Below are 18,751 nucleotides of genomic sequence, written 5' to 3' on the forward strand. Positions count from 1 at the left end.
CCTCCCTAGCCCCGCCACGTTTCCGCCGAGCTCCGGGTCGGGAGCTCGCCCTGCTCTGGGCTGGGGACCCAGCACTTCCCCGGGCTCCCTGTCACAGGCAGCAGCTCTGCCCCGGCACGGGAGCGGAGGGTCCCCACCCTCCCCGCGGGCCCCGGTGGTGGGTGGCGGGGCCGGGCGCTTGCTGTGCTGGCAGCCCCGGTCCCCGCCAGCGGTTGACCCTGGTGCCTCTTTTCCCTTCTGCAGAAATGGAAACAAACAACCATTTTAACTTCACTGGCCTTTCCTCTGCACCCGCTGCCTCAGGACCGAAACCCACGCCTGCCTCAGGGGACAGCCCCTTCGCCCACAGCTCCCCGCTCAGCTTCCCCCCGCAAGGGAAAAGTAAGTGCCCCCACGGGGCCGGCACAGCCCAGGTGGGGTCGGGGGGCAGAGGGGCCGTGGCGACGCGGCTGGCAGCAGCTCCCCACGCACGGGGCTGGGGCCAGGGGTCTGTCGCGTGCCCACCGTCGCCTTGGCCTAGAAAAGCGGCTGTGCCGGAACGGGGTCTCTGCATGGATTTGGCCGGTCAGCTGATCCGGCACAGCCCTGCCAAGTGCTCGGCTAATCCCCGGCATCCTGCAGCTCTCAGCCCGACGCCGGCAAAGCCCCATGGCGGGGCCAGTTTCGCCGAGCAGGGAGCTGCACCGGGGGATCTCGGGGGTGCGACCGCCCAGCTCTGTCCGGGCACAGGCAGTGGTCGCGCTGGGGCGGCGGGGCACCGGTGGGGCAGGGGGCTCAATGACTGCTGGGGCAGGTCGTCTGTCTGTCCTCAAGCGCTCTCGTGTGCCGCTGGCGGGGCCTGGCTGGCTCTGCACGAGGGAGGGCGTCAAGGAACGCCCCCGCCGTGCCGCTGACCCGACTCTCTCTCCTCTGGCTCCCTCGCAGGTCTGAACGGGGGCATGAATGTCAATGGCTTCTCTACTGTATCTCACCCCAGTACTTCAGGGACCTTCACCCCCAGCTCGCCGCCCGCCGGCACACCGCCCCTCCGCACCTACGACTGCCTCTGGGACTACGCGCCGTACCCGCCCGCCGGCGGCATCAAGGACAGCAGCCCCACCGCCCCCCCGCTCTCTGGCCTCGGACAGTTCCCGCTCAACGGCGTCTCCGGGGGATCCCGGCCGGCGTCCCCAGGGCACGGCACTAACCTGCGGGGGGCCGGGCAGGAGTTCTGGGGCAACGGCACCCCCGGCCCCATGGGGCTGAACTTTGACTCGCAGGAGCTGTACGACTCCTTCCACGACCAGAGCTTCGAGCTGATGCAGAACGGGCCGGCTGGCTTCTACACGGCCGCCCAGCCCTCCCCCATGCTGGGCTCTGGCACCCAGCCCTTCTCGCTGCCGCCGGGCCCACCGGAGGAGCCGGGTGCTGGCGAGGGAGATGCTGACGCCGCAGCTAAAGAGATTCCCCCCGCCATCGCGGAGAACGGGGGCGGGCTGGTGGGCAGCATGGAGCTGGAGGAGGCGCAGCCAGGTAGGAGCCCGGCGCTGCCGGTGCGGGCGGGCAGAGCTCCGGGCTGGGGCACCGCGGCCCTGACAGGTGCTGGATCCAGAGCCAGGACAGTGGAGTTGGGCATTGCGACTCCCTGGGGAGGCCCAAACCCACCGACCCACCTGCCCCGTGTCCCGGCCGGGGTTTGGCCTGTCACAGCTCGGAGTCGGTGTTGGGATCTCGTTAAACCAGGCTTGGTGCAGCCCGCGGTGTCACCGCCGGCAGAGCAGCGTTCCCGCTGCACGGGTGTGTGCGCGAGCCCCGGGGCGGCGGGGTGCCACGGGAGGGCTGGGTGCCAGGGGGAGGCCCGGCAGCCAACCGCCCCGGTGCAGGGAACGGCAGCACCTTGTGCCAGGTGATACCCCGGGGCGGGGGTGGCCAGGCCCCGGGCTCTGTCACCATCGCATCCCGCTGCCACAGGGTCTGTTTTCGGTCGGTTGTTCCCTTTAGACTTGAAGATCTGCAGCTACAACGGGTCTGCCCCCGGCGTGGTGCCGCTTGGGCAGGAGGGGCCTGTCCTGGCCCCCGGCGCGGGCAGCGGCTGCCTGGGGGACGCGTCGCCCATCGCCCCTCGGCTGGAGGACGCCCACATCCTGAGCGAAGACCCCCTGGAACCCTTCGAGTCCCTGGCCAGAGGTAGGGAGGCTGCTGCCCCACTGGGCTGGGGGGGTGTTGGGGCCGTGGTGGGCAGGATGGGCATCTGCCTGCACCCAGCTGGCACGGCCATCCCCTGCGCTGCCCTGGCCCGGCTGCTGCCTCTGCCCGGGGAAGCGGCGCCCAGCCCCTCTCCGTCCCCTCCGGGCAGCGGGCGATGGCGGTGGTGATAGCGGTGGTGATGGCAATGGCGGAGGCCTTCTCCGGCAGCCTCGGCGGGCAGGCGGCCCTGGGCAGGCGCTGGCGGGCAGGGGCGGGCCCGTGTCCCTGCCGCGTCCCTCCCGCGCCAGCCTCCTCCGCGCTCCCTTCCTTCCCTTCCTTCCCAGCTCCGTGACGAGGCTGTTACTCAGCGCCTGAACTTCCGCGCTGGTGAACATCACCGCCACCACCACGGCCATTTTGGGCTCCTCCGCTTCCCAGAGGAGGGGGCGTGGCTGGGGGCGCCGAAACCCCTTAACCCCTCTTCTGCCGGCGCCTTTTCGGCCAGGGGGGGCCCTGGCCGCCCCCTGCGCCCACTGTGCTCGGCCGCCCCTCGGGAGCAGAGATGTGGGTCTGCATGCCCCCAGCCCAGGTCCTGGTGCTCACCCCCCCCCCAGACCCCGGCACCGGGGACCTCTACACGATGGACGACTCGCAGCTGGTGAGCGACAAGTCCCCCCTGGAGGAGCCCCCCGACCTGCCCGGCCTGCGCTGCGCCGCCAGCCCTCCCCTCCATGCTGCTGACCCCTTCAGCCTGCTGCCTGCCGGCCCCCCGCCCGCCCCGCTGCTCACCGACCCCGGCTCGCCGCCCACCCTGCACGGTATGTTGCCACGCCAGGACAGGCCGGTGCCCCTGGCTGGCCACTCGCCCCCCGCACCAGCTGGCCCCTCGGCTCGCCTCTGCGGCTGCCGCAGCACCTTTGTATCGGGGCAGAGCGGGGACCCCGCACGTGCCAGCGCCTGCACCCGGGAAACCGCGGCCAGTGCTGGCAGGGACCCCGGGGGGGATGAACAGGGCGCGGGCGCCTGCCCCCGGCTGGGCATGAGCCCCTGGGGGGGTCTCCTCCACACCGCGGGTGCCCCCAGCCAGCTTGGGGAGGAGATGCGCGGCCACATCTCCCCCCGGGACAGGCGGGGGCTCTCTGGTGTCATGGGCGGAGCAGGAAGGCGGCCGCGCTCGGCAGTGACGTCCCTGACCTTGGCTCCGCAGACAGCAGCGTCGACCTGAACAGCAGCAGCCACGCGGGGCCAGAGGAGTCGGGGTCCCTGGAGCTCGACCCTCCGCTGGAGCCGGAGTCCCCGGCTCCGTCCGCAGAGGAGGAGGAGGAGGAGGAGGAGAAAGAGGCCGCCGACAGCTGTCCGGAGACTTCGGCTGCGCCTGAAGGAGAGAGCGAGGAGGCCGCCCCGCTGAGCGCCTCAGCAGCAGGTAAGGCCGAGAGCCCCCACGGGCACCCCCCTCCAGCCAGCGCACCCGAGCCCAGCGTCCCGTCCCCTCTCTCGCAGGTGATGTCCCCCGCCGGCGCATCGCCACCCAGGAGGAGGTGCGCTTTCCCCTGCAGCATGGGTACGTGGCGCCGTCCCCCTCCCTCCCTCCTGCCCTGCGGCCACCCCGCGGCACCGGGCTGAAGCTCCTTGTGCCCAGGTGGAGGCGGGAGGTGCGGATCAAGAAGGGGAACCACCGCTGGCAGGGTGAGACCTGGTACTACGGGCCCTGCGGGAAGAGGATGAAGCAGTTCCCAGAGGTGATCAAGGTATGGTCCCCGGGGAGAGCGGGATGGGGGGCAGCCAGGGGTCCTGGTCCGCCACAGGCCCCCCGGCTCTGCCAGAGCCCCTGACTGCAGCAGACGGACGCTGCTGTGAGCCAGGAGCTACGGAGCCCAGAGCACTAAGCCCCCCTCACGGCCTTCCTCCTCCTCCTCCCCGCAGTACCTGAGCAGGAACGTGGTGCAGGACGTCCGGCGCGAGCACTTCAGCTTCAGCCCCCGCATGCCGGTGGGAGACTTCTACGAGGAGCGGGACACGCCGGAGGTGGGTCTGGGGGCAGCTGAGCCGCCCTGTCCCCCCGTCCCCGCTGTGCTGCGGGAGGTGACCCGGATTTGTGCCGCAGGGTCTGCAGTGGGTGAAGCTGAGCCCCGAGGAGATCCCCTCGCGCATCCAGGCCATCACGGGCAAGCGTGGACGACCCCGCAACGCCGAGAAGGCCAAGCCCAAGGAGCCACCAGCTGCAAAGCGTGGCCGGGGCCGACCTCCCAAGGTCAAGATGGTTGACTTGCTGAGCAAGACGGACGCACGGCTGCTGAAGAGGCTGGAAGCCCAAGGTACCCCCTCCCCAGCCCCACCGGCTTGGGGCGGCTGGTGCAGCCCCTCACAGCCTGGCTCTGGTGGGACCCCGACGGCCGGCCCATCGCCACCCTCCCTCTCTGCTCTCGCAGAGGTGCTCAGCGACGAGGACAAGCTGAAAATGAGCAAAATCAAGAAGAAAATGAGGCGGAAGGTACGAGCGGTTGCGTGGGGCTTGGGGTGGCTCGGGGGCCCCTCTGGGTCTGGGGTAGGGGCTTCTCTGGTGCAGGAGGGCCAGCAGGTCCCTGAGCTGGTCTTGTCCCTTCCAGGCCAAGAACAAGCAGAAGCAGGAAGCCAAAGCCCCGAGAGCGAAGGAGGCCAAGAAGAAGTCCAAGGTGAGTCTGCAGGGTACAGGGGGGCCGGGAGGGGAGCAGGAGATGGAGCCGCTCTCCCCACGCGTCCCGGGGTCTGTCCTCAGGCCAAGGAGAAGAAGGGCAAACCAGAGAAGGGGAAAGACAAAGCGCGGCCCAAGGAGAAGAAGGGCAAAGGGGCTCGAAAGGCTGACAAGGGCCTGCTGGCCCAGCGGCGCCTGGAGGAGCGGCGGCGGCAGCAGCTCATCCTGGAGGAGATGAAGAAGCCCACGGAGGACATGTGCCTGGGGGACCACCAGGTAGGCTGGGGCGCGGGGGGCTCGGCTGGGCCGAGCTGGCAGCGTTGCCCGGTGCTTCGCTGGCCCTGACCGCCCCCCCTCCTCCCTGCAGCCCCTGCCAGACTTCTCCCGCATCCCGGGCCTCGTCCTGCCCAGCCGCGCCTTCTCCAACTGCCTGACGGTCGTGGAGTTCCTCCAGAGCTACGGCAAGGTCCTGGGCTTCGACCCGGCCAAGGACGTGCCCAGCCTGTGCACGCTGCAGGAGGGGCTGCTGGGGGTGGGCAACAGCGCAGGCGAGGTGCAGGACCTGCTGGTGCGGCTGCTGCAGGCTGCGCTCTACGACCCCGGGCTGCCGCCCTACTGCCAGGTGAGCCTGCCCCTGCCCCGTCCCCTTCCCCGGCCGGGTTGGGGGTGTCAGTGCCCATGGGGCCCCGGCTGCTGCAGGCTCGGGACAGGGAAGCCCAGATTCGGGAGGTGCTGCTCTGGCTGCAGCCTCCTGCACCCTCTCCCTGCGCCTCGCTGGCTCCTGGCCCCTGGCAGCCCTCGGGGCGCTCCCGTGTCTGTCCTGCTGCAGGGGCCTGCCTGGCTGCCTGGGACACCCCTGGGCTCCTTCCCACTCGGGTTTCTGGCCCTGGTTTTCCCATCTGTGGGGTGCTGGCATCCTCCCCTTCTTGTTTTTTCCCCTCCTGGTGCACCCCCAACCCCATCTCTGCTCTGCCCAGTCCCTGAAGATCCTGGGGGAAAAGGTGTCGGAGATCAGCCTGAACCGTGACACCGTCTCCGAGATCCTGCGCTGCTTCCTGACGGCATACGGGGCGGGCGAGGACCTGTGCGATGGGCTACGGACCAAGCCCTTCCAGGCGCTGCCCCCGGAGAAGAAAGCCGCCATCCTGGCTTTCCTGGTGAACGAGCTCAACAGCAGCGCCCTCATCATCAAGTGAGTGCGGGTGGGGGGCAAGCGCGTCCTCGGGCGGCACGGGCACGTTGGTGCCCGGCATGGGCCCCTCTCCTTCCTGGGAGAGCTGCGCGGGGCCGCTCACTGCAGCCAGCCCCGTCTCGTTGCAGCGAGATCGACAAGACCCTGGAGAACATGTCCAACTACAGGAAGAACAAGTGGATCATCGAGGGCCGGCTGCGCAGGTGGGTGGGGGCTGCCCGCGGCTCCTGCTGCCTGCGCCCACTTGGCAGGCAGCACCGCGTGCCTGCCGGCTGGGAGGGGGCTGCCCCGCCGGACGTGGCTGGGTCCCGCTTGTGGCCTCGGCACCTTCCCCTCCACTCCCGGGGCCGGGGGGGTCTCAGGGTGACTTTTCCGGTGCTGCGGTGTAACCGCGTGCCTCGGCCTGCTGGGTGTGCGTGGGGGCAGGCAGCGGGGCAGGCAGCAGATGCCTCTGCTGTGTCTCGACAGGTTGAAGGTCGCCCTGGCCAAGAAGACGGGCCGTCCCGAGTCGGAGATCACGGGCCTGGAGGATGGGCGGCGCCGGCGCAGCTCCCGCCTGACGGAGGAGACAGGCCTGGAGATGGAGGAGGAGGAGGAGAGCCGCGGACGGAAATCCCGCAGGGAGGAGGAGGTGGGGTGGCTGTGGGGTCCGCCGCTTGCAGGGGGGTAGAGGTGGGGGCGCTGCCCTTGGGGGTCTCTTCCCCACCCGCCTGCGCTTCCCTGACAGATCCCGTCCCTTCCCCAGGCCGACACGTCTGCGTCCAGCGTCCCTGAGCTCGAGAGGCAGATCGAGAAGCTGGCCAAGGTGAGCGGGCGGCGGAGGGCTGGGGGCTCGGCCCCCGCTGCAGGGCTGTGGGGCCCGTTACCACCCTGCGCTCTCCCCACAGAGGCAGATGTTCTTCCGCAAGAAGCTGCTCCATTCCTCGCAGACGCTGCGGGCGGCTTCTCTGGGCCAGGACCGGTACCGGCGGCGGTACTGGGTCCTGCCCCACCTGGGCGGCATCTTCGTGGAGGGCGCGGAGGGTGAGCTGGGAAGGGGCTCCTTGGGGGGGATCTCCCGGATGGGAGAGGACCCCGCGTCTCACTGCCTCCTCCTGCCCTTGCAGTGGCTGAGCCGGCACCCCAGGAGCCCCCGGAGGAGAAGGCATCCCCCCATGTCTCCCCAGTGAAGGAGGAGCCAGTGGAAGTGCCCATTCCCAGCCGGACAAACTGCACGGCCTCGCGCTCCCGTGGCCGGCCCCGGAAGAGCAAAGAGGAGCTGTCACAGCACTGCGGACCCAGACCCCCCCCTGTCAACGGGGTCCTGGAGGAGTCGGTGCCCCTGGGGCAGAGCCAGCACGACCTCAGCCAGTCCGCCTTCCTCTCCTGGCTGAGCCAGACGCAGTCGTCCCTGCTCAAGGACTCTGTCCTTACCCCGGATAGCAGCCCCGGCAAGGGGGACACGGGGCTCCCGCCGCTCGAGGCCCCATCTGACCCCGCAGAGGAGGAAGACGAAGAGGAAGAGGAGGAGAGTGCCCCAGAGGCTGCGGAAAAGCGGGGGCCCTGGTTTAACCTGCTGCCCCGGACGCCCTGCGACGACCGAGCCCCCCTCGCTACCTCCTCCACCGAGCCCTCACCGCGAGCCGCTGCACAGCCCCGCGGCCAGCCCCGCGGCGAGCCGCCCAAGGGCTCGGCCAGGCAGGTACGTGCTTGGGCCCGGCCGGGGCCGGGGGGGCTGTGCCCAGCATTTCCACCCCAGCCTGCAGGGACTGCGTGGGGGGGAACCTCCCGGGGTGGCTGGGGGGGAGCAGGGTGGGACCCCTCTGCCTGGGCACTGGACACCCCGGAGCTGGGGGATGCTGTCCTCATGGCGGCACGCCAGGAGCTCGGTCCTGCTGCCCCCAACCATCTGGGCCGAGCCCACGAGAAGCAAAACGGCCCCAGGGCGGGGGGGCTTGAGGGATCGGGGCCGAGGAGTGGGTGCATGCCTGGCCCTTCTGACGCGCTCTGTCCCCAGCAGCTGAACGGCCTCCCCGCGGACGACCCCATGGCTCCCCTGCTTGCTTCCACGCCGGTGCACGTCGGCGCCAGGGCCCATGGCGCCTGCCCCAGGAGCCGAGGCAGCCTGGAGAAGCTCCAGGACCTGCCGGGGCAGCCTAAGCGCCGAGGGCGGCCCCCTACCAAGTTCTTCAAGCAGATTGAACAGAAGTACTTGACCCAGCTGACGGAGCAGCCTGTTCCCCCTGGTGAGAGCCCAGTCCAGACCTGGGACCCCCGGGGCAGGGGGTGCTGGTGCCCCCGGCGGGGTGCTGAGCGTTGTGGTGCTGCCTTGCAGAGATGCAGAGCGGTTGGTGGTGGCTGCAGGACCCCGAGGAGCTGGAGGCGGTGGCTCGCGCGCTGCACCCGCGGGGCATCCGGGAGAAGGCGCTGCACAAGCACCTCACCAAGCACAAGGAGTTCCTGCGGGAGGTCTGCCTGCGCACCACCACGGGTAAGGGCTGCCCGCACGGGCCGGGGTGGGGGGCTGCTGCCTGTCCCCCCGCTGAGCCCACCCTCCGCCCCCAGACCCCATCTTCCACTTGCGCCCCGAGGCGGCCGGCGCCACCGTGTCTCAGGAAGCCCTGGCCCAGTGGTCGGTGATGGAGAGAGCCTACGAGACCGACCTCTCCGTCCTGCAGTGGGTCGAGGAGCTGGAGCAGCGCGTGCTGATGGCGGACCTGCAGATCCGGGTAGGTGCCAGGCCGGGTGCCGCGGTGCCGTAGCCTCAGCCGGGTGCCCGCCCTGAGCCCGACTTTCCCGCAGGGCTGGACGTGCCCGAGCCCCGACTCCACGCGGAACGACCTGCAGTACTGCGAGCACAAGGTGGAGCCCCTGGAAGACATCACTGTCCGGAGCCGGCGGGACGGGCTGCCGCTGTGCCGGGAGCGCACCAACCCCCTGGACCTGGCGGTGCTGCGGCTGGCGGCACTGGAGCAGAACGTGGAGCGGCGCTACCTGAAGGAGCCGCTCTGGCCCCTGCACGAGGTGGTGGTGGAGAAGGCCGTGCTGAGCAGCCCCGAGGAGCTGAGCCTGGGCCCCACCGAGATGTGAGCCCCGCGCCCTCCCTGGCTGCGCTGCGGGGACGCGAGCGGCTCTGGCTGAGCACCGTCTCCCCACCGCAGAGCCTACGAGATCACGCCCCGGGTCCGGACGTGGCGGCAGACGCTGGAGAGGTGCCGCAGCGCAGCCCAGGTCTCCCTCTGCATCTACCAGCTGGAGAAGTCCATCGCCTGGGAGAAGTCGGTCAACAGAGTGGTGAGAGCCCGTGCCGTACTGCCGGGTGGGAGGGCGAGAGCCGCTTGCCGGCGCTTGGGCACCCCGGGGTGGCAGCGACCCCCGCGCCGGCACGGCTGAGCCCCCCATCCCCGCAGACCTGCCTGGTGTGCCGGCGCGGGGACGATGACGAGCACCTGCTGCTGTGCGACGGCTGCGACCGTGGCTGCCACCTCTACTGCCACCGGCCCAAGATGACAGAGGTGCCAGAGGGCGACTGGTTCTGCTCCGTCTGCGTCTCCCAGGTAGGTCGTGGGGCAGCCCCCCACCCACCGGGGCCGGTGCTGAGCCTGGGCTCCGGCGGTGACCCCCATCCCCTCCCTGCAGGCGGGGGAGTACCGGGACCCCGTCTCACCCCGGCGAGGCAAGAAGCGGAAACGGGGGCGTCTCTTCGGGGGGAGCCTCGCGGAGGAGGAGGAGAGCCCGCGGCGCCGGCCGGCCTTGCGCCGCCGCGAGGGGCTGCCCGTGCCCCGCTACGCGGGCGAGGGGCTGTCCCCCGCCAAGCGGAGGGGCGCGACGCTGCGGGGCCAGCCCAGCGACCTGACCTTCTGCGAGTGAGTGGGGCCGGGGGGGCGCGGGGCGGCCGGGGCTGGGGGGGGCACAGGGCGGCCGGGGCCGCGTCCCTGGGGGCTCCCCCTGACCCTGCCCCCCCCAGGATCATCCTGATGGAGATGGAGTCGCACGAGGACGCCTGGCCCTTCCTGGAGCCCGTCAACCCCCGCCTGGTCCCCGGCTACCGCAAGATCATCAAGAACCCCATGGACTTCGCCACCATGCGCACGCGGCTGCTGCGGGGCGGGTGAGCGGGGGTCCCTCCTGGGGCTGGGGTCCCTCAGGGGCCGGCGGGGTCCCCGGCCGCCACCGACCGCCCTCCTGCCCGCAGGTACTCGACCTCTGAGGAGTTTGCGGCCGACGCCATGCTGGTGTTCGACAACTGCCAGACCTTCAACGAGGACGACTCGGACGTGGGCAAGGCCGGGCACGCCATGCGCAAGTTTTTCGAGAGCCGGTGGGAGGAGTTTTATCAGGGAAAACACGCTACTAACCCGTGAGCGGGGCGGGCCGGCGCCCCCCCGCCCGCCCGGGGCTGGGGTCCCCCCGCGCCCCCCAAGAACTGACTCCTCTGGAGCTGATCTCGCTGCCTGCTGATCCCGCGCGGGGCCCCCCCGGCCGGCGCGAACGGGCCCCTGCCCCGCGGCGGGCACCCGCGGCCCCTTCCCGCTGCCCGGACCCCCCCTGCCCGGACCCCCCCCCCCCCCCCAGCACCACAAACTCACAGACTGTGTAAGCCAAAAAGAAAAAAAAAAGAGGTGTTTTTTTCTTTCTTTCTTTTAAATTTTATTTTCTAATTAAGAACAGAAGCAGCCCCCTGCCCCCCCCCCCCCCCCCAACAAACGAGGGAAGCGAATCCTCCCCGCTGGGAATATTTAATAATAGCAATAGTTTGTAGTGAATGTGTCCGAGCACTCCTGTGCAGCGTCTACATGCATTAACGGCCAGTAAAGTGGACTTAGCCCCCCCGCCTCGCCGCCCCCCGCCCCGGCCGGGACCCCCCGCCCGCGCAGACACTTTACGGGGAGGGGGGGCCCCCGGTGCAGCCCCCGCTGCCCTCGGCCCCCCTGCCCGCGGCCGGGGCGGGCGCCGGCCCCTCCCCACCTGGCTCCAGGGACCCCACTGGGGAGGGCGGGGGGGCCCGCAGCCCCTTTCCCTGCCTCCACGTCTCAGGAAGAGCCTGGCCCCCCCCCCTCCCCGGCACGAGGACCCCCGGGAACGTGCCGGGGTCCTGGCCGCCCCCACGCCCCCGACGGGGACCCCTCAGGGACGCTACTGCAGGCCGGGGGGGCCGGCCCCCCGCCCCCCCCCCACGGACTTGAAGCCTCAGGCGGGTGTTTGCCCCCCAGGCCCCCGCAGGGGCGGGGGGGGCCGAGCTGGGTGGGGAGGGGCCCCCCCGGCTGGCGGGGGCCCGAGCCGGGGGTCCCCCCCCACGCAGCGGGCGGCCGGGGAGGGGGCCGGGCCCCCCAGCCCCCCCGGCCAGGATATTACGGGTACTCGCTCTGGGGGTTCGGCGGCCGGCGGGGCTGGGGGGCCCCGGGCGCGTCCCCCCCGGCCCCACAGAGCACTGAAAGCAACTCACCTACCTGGGCAGGGGGGGCCCCGGCCGCGCCCCCCGCCCCCCCGTCTCTCAAAGTAGCCTTTTTTCTATCAGATAACCTCAGAAACTTTTTATTTTATTTTATTTTTTTGCTTTGAAATAAGAGGTGGATTTGAAGTCTATTTGAACTGACTTTATATTACGCATAAATATTTATATTTTATCTAAATAACTGCGCTGTAACAAACTTTTTTTGTGGTTTGTTTTTTAGTAATGTTTCGGATCCGTCAGGTTTTTTTCCGTCGTGGGAAAGTTTTCGGGAGTCTCCGTATCGTTCTCGTGTTCGTTCAGTTGAAGTTCCCCCCCCCCCGCCCCGGTTTGACGCCCCTCTGCCCCCGCACCCCCGGGCCCCCGCGGCCGGCGCCCGCCGCCCGCAGCCCCCGCCGGGCCCGGGCCGGGGGGAGAGGGCCCGTTCCTCTCTGCCCCCCCCCCAGCCCCGGTGCCCCCGGCCGGGGGCTGCGGCGTCGCCGGGAGCATCGCCACCCCCCCGGCTGCGGCCCCTTCCAGCCCGCCGGCCGCCTTTTCTATAACCAGCCGTGTTGTTTTAGTGACTTTTTGATAATGTACAGGTTTTGTGAATTTAAATTTATTTCTTTCTATATTTTTAGGACCAATCTCATTTTTAATAAGGTTTAAAGGAGGAAAGGCAGACGCTGGCCCTCCTCTCCGTTGCCTGTCGATGTCCCCACGAGCTGTAGGCCCCCGCGTGTCGCGTTCGAGAATAAACGACTCACGTTTGATAGACACCCGCTGGTCCGAGCGCTCTGTGGGAGCGGGGGGCTGCGGGGCTGGGGGGACGCTCCGGGGGCCCGAGCGGCGGGGGGCGGCGAGGACCCCCCTCGCCCCCACCCTCCCTCTCCCCCCAGGACAGAGGCGTTTGCTTTTCTTGCCTTTTTATTTCAAAACTAAAACAAAAAAAACCTCGAAGGAGGGGAGCTATCGGGGAGGGGGGGGCCGAGCGCGGAAGCAGAAGGAAGAAATACAAAACTAGAAACCTCTCGAGATTTTTAAAAAAAAGCAACTTAAAAACTGTACAAAATGCGCTACGTATAAATTAAAGGGGGGCAGGAGGGGGCCGCGGGGGCCTCGGCTTCTCCGCTGCAGCTCGGGCCCCCCCGGGCCGGCGGGACCCCGGGGCTCAGCCCCCGGCAGCGGGGCGGGGGCTCAGCGCGGGGGTCCCAGCGCCCCCGGCCCCCGCGGGGGCCGTCTGCGGGTCTCCCTCTTTGGATCCTTCCTCGGGGGGGCCCGTGCCCCCCGCCCCAAGGGGCCGGGCAGTAGCAGCAACGGGAGAGGTGGGTGATGGCTGGAAACCGGGGGGTGGCGTCACCCCAGGCGGGGGGCGAAGGGCCGCAGCCCCCGCCCCGCGGCCTGGGCCGAGCACGCACCGAGCTGTGGGGTGAGGTAGATGTGTGGCGGGGGTCCCCGCTGCCCCGGGGGGGGCCCTCGGCCCCATGGGGAAACCGGGGGGGGCCCCGCTGCCCCGGGGCGGCGCTGGGGACTCCGCTGCGCTGGGGGGGCTGGAAGAACCGGGAGGCCCTGGGCAGAGCTGGCGTGGGGGGGACACGGCCGGCCCCAGAGCTGGAAGCAAGTGGGGGAATGTCCCCCCCCGCCGCGGGGAGGGACAGAAGGACGGACGGACAAACCCACGGCGCGGGGTCGCGAAGCCGGGGGGGCCGGGGCAGCGCAGCCCCCCCGCGACCCCCTCAATCTTTGGTTGCAAGCGCCGCCCCCGCGGGACCCCCTGATTGTCGCTGCGGGGGGCGGCGCGGGGCCGGGGGCTCTAAAGTGCCTGGGGGGCCCTCGGGGCGCCCGTCACCCGTGGAAGCGGGGGTTATTGCACTTGTCCTGCCCCCCCGGGGCGGGGGCGCGGGGCAGCATGCAGGGCCCCGGCCCGCGCCCACGGGGGCAGGAATGGCTGCGGCGGCGGGGGGGGGCAGCACCCCCGGCCCTGCGGGGGGGCTGGTGCCCGGAGACTGGACCCCGCGGGGAGGGGGGGGTCCGCCATCGCCCCCCGTCCCGGTCCCCGAGCCGGGGGCACCGGCCGGACCGGGCAGCAGAAGGCACGGGGGGGCACCGCGGCTGGGGGGCTGGCGGGGCCGCGGGCCCTGGAAGCACGAGGGGGGCGACCGGGGACCCCCGGCCCCCCCGGGGCAGCGTTTCTCTTCTTCTCCTTTTTTTTTTTCCTTTTTTTTTTTTTTTTTCCTTTTAGTTTTTTAGAAAATGCGGGAGGAAAAAAAGCCCTCCAAGGGGGGGGCTCCCCAGCCGGGGGCAGGGAGACGCTGCAGGAGCAGCGGGACCCCCGGCACGGGGACCCCCCCGGGCTCAGGGACCCCGGCCGGGGTGCGGGTCCTTCCCGAGGCGGCGGCAGCGGCGGGGGGGGGCAGCACCGGGCGGGGGTCCCGGCACAGCCCCTCCCGGCAGCCGGTGGGGTCCCTCGGGCCGCCCCCCCCGCCGCTACTTGGGGTAGGGGTAGGGGAAGGCGCCGGGCTCGGACGGCGACTCGATGGGGCCGTGGCTCGGGGCGGCACCGCCGTCCTGCGGGGAGGCGTTAGCGGAGCCGCGGCCCCCCAGTCCCCCGCGCCCCCCCCGGCCCCCCGGCACTCACCTCCAGCGGGAGCGCGGGCGGCACCGGCGGGTACGGCGGGATGAAGGCTCCGGGGACGGCGGCGGGGACGTACTGGGGAGAGCAGCGGCGTCAGTGGGGTGGGGTGGGGGGGTCACGGGGCGGGGGGGGGGGGCGGCGGGGTCTTACCGTGCCGGCGCTGCCCAGCGAGAGGTGGCCGAGCTGCTGGGCCAGGGGGGCCACCACGGAGGGCTGGAGGGGGACGGCGTGGTCCACGGCGGGGGCCAGCACCGCGCCCTGCACGGCTCCGTCAGCCCGGGGACGGCAGCGTGGGGACGCGCAGGGATGGGGACGGACATGGGGACACGGGGACAGGGGGACACGGGTCCGGGGGCGGAGGGGGCGCGCAGGGACGCGCAGGGCACCGGGGACACGGGGCTGTGGGGACGGGGACAGGGCCCAAGGAGACCCAGGGCGTGGGGCAGGGCGGGGCCGTGGGGCGGGGCCGTGGGGCGGGGCCGTGGCCACAGTGGGCGGGGCTGCAGTCACAGTGGGCGGGGCATGCAAAACTGGGTGGGGCTATGGCCATAGTGGGAGGGGCATGCTCAAAGTGGGTGTGGCTATGGCAACAGTGGGTGGGGCTGTGACCATGGGGGCCTGTCCAAGGTGGGCGGGGCAGGGCTGCAGAGGGCAGGGCGTGGCTGCAGAGGGCAGGGCGTGGCTGCAGAGGGCAGGGCGTGGCAGGGTGGGGCAGGTGTGGGCGGGGCTCCCCGCCCCCTCCACCCATGCTCACCGTGGGCTGCACGAGGTAGGACTGGTGCATCCAGGCGGGGCCGTGGACCTGCGGCAGCGGCCGGGTGGGAGCGGGTGGGGGCTCCCCCGAGCACCCCCCCGCCCCTGTGGGGACCCCCCCGCGACCCCCCAGCCCCCCCCATACCTGGTAGGAGGAGACAGGGGAGGGCAGGTAGGGGGCCAGGGCTGTGGGGGCGATCATCCGGCTGGGGGCCAGGCCGTAGGGCGCCGGGTAGAACCTGCGGGGTGGGGGGGTCAGGGTGGGGGGACGCAGGCAGCGGCCCCCACCAGGGCCTGGGGGCCCTGGGGCACCCACCCGTTCTGCAGCGCCGTCGCAGGGTCGTAGGCCAAGGTCACGGTGCCCTGGGGGGGGAAAAGGGTCAGCGCTGCCCTGCGGACCCCCGCAGCTGTGGGGTCTGCACCCCTGGCAGGACCCCCCCCCACGCCCCCGGCCCCCTCTCACCGCGTCGCTGTCCCGGGCCCAGGCTCTCCCGTTGGGCACGAACTTGCCCTGGCTCTGCCGCTTCTTCTGTCCCCCGTCGGCAAACTTGCAGAGCAGCGGGTCCGGAGGGGCTGCAGGGAGGGGCCGTCAGCGCCGCCAGCCGGCCCCCGGCCCCCCCAGCCCCCAGGACCCCCCCAGCCCACCTGGCACCCCCGGGGGCATCTTGATGTACTTCCCGTTGAAGTGGGTGATGACGGCCTCGCACTTCTCCGTGGACTCCATCCTGGGGGGGAGCAGGGCCGGGGTGGGGGCCACGCGCGGAGCCCTCCCCGCTGCCCCCGGCCCCACGCAGCCCCCCCAGCTCTGTGCAGCCCCAAGCACCCCCCCATCCTCCTGGGCACCCCCAGCCCCGTGCACCCCTCAGCCCGCAGCAGAGCCCCCCGTACCGTGCGAAGCCCACGCCGCGGCTGGCCCCGTGGGGGTCCCGCAGGATGCGGGTCGAGACCACCTGCCCGAAGGGCTTCAGCAGCGCCTCCAGCTCCTGCTCGTCCACCCCCAGCGGCAGGTTCGAGATGTAGAGGTTGGTGGGGTCCTGCTCCTGTTGCTGTGGGGGGGGTCAGGGGGCCGGCCGGGCCCCGCAGCACCCAGCGGGGGTCCCAGGGGGCTCTGGGTGTCGGGGGGGGGCCCCGAGGGGCCGTGCTGTACCTTGGCCATCTGCGCCTGCACCCCGCTGGCCTTGAGCGCCGTCACGGCCTTCTGGGCCGCCGTGGGGCTGTCAAAGTCGACGAAGCCGTAGCCTGGGGGGGGGGGCCGGCGGTGAGAGGGGCCCCCAGAGCCCCCGGCCCCCCGCCCCGGCCCCGCGGCCCCCCCAACCTTTGCACTTGTTGGTCGTCTTGTCCAGGATGGCTTTGGTGGAGACGATCTTCCCGTAGCTGGGGGAAGAGAGGGGGTCAGTGCCCGGCAGGGCCCCCAGCCCCCCCGCGGCGGGGCCCTGGGCTGGGGGCAGCGGCCACCCCGGCCCCCAGGGGTCCCGGCCCCACTCACGGCTGGCAGAGCTTGACCAGGTCCTGGTCTGTGGTGCCGGGGTGCAGCCCCCGGATGTAGAGGTTGGTCTTGCTGAGCTGGTCCGCAGCCCCCCCGGCGGGGCTGGGGCTGGGGGGGCCCATCGGCTGCGCCGGCGGCACATAGGGCTGCTGGGGGGCAGGGGTCAGCGCCCGCCGCCCCTTTGCTGCAGCCCCCCCAGATCCTGGCCCCCCAGGGGACGTGCGTGCGGGTGCAGCGAGGGCGGACGAAGCCCCTGGCAGGGCCCGGGGCCGGATCCTGCCCCTCCCGGGGACCCCCCCCGGCCACGGGACCCCCGGCCCGACACGGCCCCAGGGCCAGCGCCCATCCCCGGGGCCCCTTGGCCGGTGGCCGGAGGCGGCGCCGGCTGGGAAACCTCCGGGCCTGATGTCAACGTGAAAAAATGAATCACCCGCGGCCGCCCCCGCGCCCCGGCCCCCCCCGGGTCCCCCCATCCCCGGGGCGGCCCCGCAGCCCCCCGGCTCCTCAGCCCCGTGGCCCCCCAAGTCCAGGCCCTGCTGCAGCTCGGGGCGCCCGGCCCCGGGTCCCAGCCGGGGGGGGACTGGGGATGGGGGTGACCCCCCCACCCTCATCGCCCCCCCCCCCCGTCCCTGCTCACTGGGGACGGGGCTGGGGGTCACCCGCCCGCATGGGGTCCCCTGTCTGGGACCCACAGACACCCCGGGGACAAGTAAGCGTGGCTATGCACACGCGTGTGGGTGCACACGCGTGTGGGGGTGCACCCTGCACACAAGCAGGCACGGTTCACAAGCGTGTGCGTGTGCAGTGCCCCCCACGCGTGTGCAAGCGTGTCCCGGGGCCGATCCGTGCGCGACAGCCCGCCCGGGCCGGGGGGGGCTGTTACCCCGCGGCGGGGGCACGGCCGGGCGCAGGGCGGGTGTGTGCGTGTCGCACACGCGTGTGCAAGCGTGGACAGGTGCCCGGGGGGGCCGTCCCGCCCCGCGTGGGGCCACGCAGCCCCTCGCCCCGGGCCGGGGGGGGTCCGCGCCGCGCGTGGGGCCGAGGCGCGGGGTGACGGCGGCCGCCGGGGAGGGAAACTGAGGCACGGGGCGGGGGGCCGGGCCCACCGCTGTCCCGCCCTGACCCTGCCCGGCGGGGGCCGGTCCCGGGTGCCCCCCCGCCCCCGCTGCGGCCCCCCCCCGCCATCGCTCCCTGCGCTGCCCCCGCTCCGGGCCTGTCCCCAGCCGCGGGGGGGGGGGGGGACGACACGGCCCCGCCGTGCCGGTGCCCCCGCAACACCCAGCCCCCGGGGAGTGGTAGGGGGGTCCCCCCCCGCCTCCGCTCGCCCCGCGGCGCGGCTCCCCCCGCGGCGGGGCCCGGGGCTGCCCCGGGCCGGGGGTCTCGCTGCCCGCGGCCCTGCCACAGCCGCGGGCCGGGCCCGGGGGCCCGGGGGGGCCCGTACCTTCTTGCTGCTCTTGTTGTAGGCGAAGGCGGGGAGGCCGGAGCGCGGCGGCACCGAGAGCAGCATTTTCCCGAGCGCGAGGGGCCGGGGCGGGCCCGCGCCTGACGTCACGCCCGGAGCCAGGCTGGAATCCGGGCTGGCACCGCGCGGGCCGGGTCCTAGCGCCGGGGCGGGGGCGGCCCCGCGCCCCCCGGGCTGGGGGGGGGGGGGGGGGCACGCACGCACCCCCGCAGCCCGCGGCCGCCCGGGGAGGCCCCGCGGTGCCGCCCCTCGCCCCGCCGCGGGGAGGGACCCCCAGCGCCCGCCGCCCAGGCACGGCCCCGGTGCGGGCACGCCGGGAGCCTCCTGCCCCCGGCACCGCGGGGCCACCGGGCACCGTCCCCGCCCGCCACCCCGGGGCCCGCGCCCCGCTGCAGCTGGCGTCAACCGCGGGCCCGAGCGCCCGGGACCGCGGGGAGCGGCGACGGTGCCACCGGGGGGGGTGTGTGTGTGTGTTGCACAGGGGCCCAGGGCCCGCCGCCACGGTGGTGTCACCGCTCGCCCGGGGATGGGCTGCAGCGGCCCCAAGGGCCTCAGCGCGGCGGCGGCGGCGGGAGCGCCGCGGCCGGTAACGCACGGCCCCTTTAAGCGCGGCTCCTTTAAGCGCGGCCCCTTTAAGGCCGCTAAGCCCCGCCCCCGCCGCCATTACCCCTCGGCGGGGCGCTCGCACCGCCCCGCGCCGCCCGCACCATGGGCGCGGCCATTTTGGAGCCGCCGGTCACGTGCCCCCACCCCCCCCCCCCGCCGCCGCCACCGCCGCAGCCGCCATCTTGGCACCGCCCTCCCCCGCCGCGTGACTCCGGCTGGCTCCGCCCCGCGGCTGAGGGCGGGCAGGGGGCCGCCATCTTGGCGCCTCCAGTGTGTTTATGTCGCCCCCCCCGTGGTGGGGTGATGTCGCGGGGGGCGGGGCGGGGGTCCGGGGCACCCGGGGGTCTGCGGGGCAGCGTGGGGGATCCTG

The 18,751-nt window shown here is 72.5% G+C and overlaps 2 protein-coding genes across 6 annotated transcripts; one reads left to right on the plus strand and one right to left on the minus strand.

The window, feature by feature from the left end:
* Nucleotides 1–243: 243 nt before the first annotated feature.
* On the plus strand, nt 244–10,509 carry BAZ2A (bromodomain adjacent to zinc finger domain 2A). Of its 2 annotated transcripts, none has more exons than XM_082332502.1 (28): nt 244–381; nt 925–1,512; nt 1,981–2,166; nt 2,781–2,984; nt 3,374–3,589; nt 3,667–3,727; nt 3,806–3,914; nt 4,090–4,191; nt 4,271–4,481; nt 4,596–4,657; nt 4,773–4,838; nt 4,922–5,113; nt 5,205–5,459; nt 5,815–6,029; nt 6,158–6,232; nt 6,498–6,660; nt 6,775–6,834; nt 6,917–7,052; nt 7,136–7,710; nt 8,026–8,254; nt 8,344–8,499; nt 8,574–8,737; nt 8,811–9,094; nt 9,170–9,302; nt 9,419–9,565; nt 9,648–9,874; nt 9,976–10,119; nt 10,204–10,509. In XM_082332502.1, the coding sequence occupies exons 1-28, from the start codon at nt 246–248 to the stop codon at nt 10,370–10,372; spliced, it is 5,265 nt and encodes a 1,754-aa protein (XP_082188628.1). In that variant the 5' UTR covers nt 244–245; the 3' UTR covers nt 10,373–10,509. The 2 variants fall into 2 exon arrangements, with proteins under 2 accessions (XP_082188628.1, XP_082188629.1); XM_082332503.1 differs by having other exon boundaries at nt 8,029–8,254.
* Nucleotides 10,510–12,287: 1,778 nt separating this feature from the next.
* RBMS2 (RNA binding motif single stranded interacting protein 2) lies at nt 12,288–17,879 on the minus strand. 4 transcript variants are annotated; one of them, XM_082332507.1, is made up of 13 exons: nt 17,755–17,870; nt 16,314–16,462; nt 16,143–16,201; nt 15,975–16,066; nt 15,716–15,873; nt 15,473–15,552; nt 15,291–15,400; nt 15,144–15,190; nt 14,973–15,066; nt 14,829–14,876; nt 14,225–14,332; nt 14,078–14,149; nt 13,808–14,007 (listed from the first exon to the last, which is right to left on the minus strand). In XM_082332507.1, exons 1-13 carry the CDS (start codon nt 17,818–17,820, stop codon nt 13,927–13,929), a joined length of 1,164 nt encoding a protein of 387 aa, XP_082188633.1. In that variant the 5' UTR covers nt 17,821–17,870; the 3' UTR covers nt 13,808–13,926. The 4 variants fall into 4 exon arrangements, with proteins under 4 accessions (XP_082188631.1, XP_082188632.1, XP_082188630.1 ...); XM_082332505.1 differs by lacking the exon at nt 15,473–15,552 and having other exon boundaries at nt 12,288–14,007; nt 16,314–16,459; nt 17,755–17,879; XM_082332506.1 differs by lacking the exon at nt 15,473–15,552 and having other exon boundaries at nt 12,288–14,007; nt 14,225–14,287; nt 17,755–17,879.
* Nucleotides 17,880–18,751: the final 872 nt, after the last annotated feature.

Source organism: Platalea leucorodia (assembly GCF_965183815.1).
Source record: "Platalea leucorodia genome assembly, chromosome: 23".
In the NCBI taxonomy this organism is placed as follows: Eukaryota; Metazoa; Chordata; class Aves; order Pelecaniformes; family Threskiornithidae; genus Platalea; species Platalea leucorodia.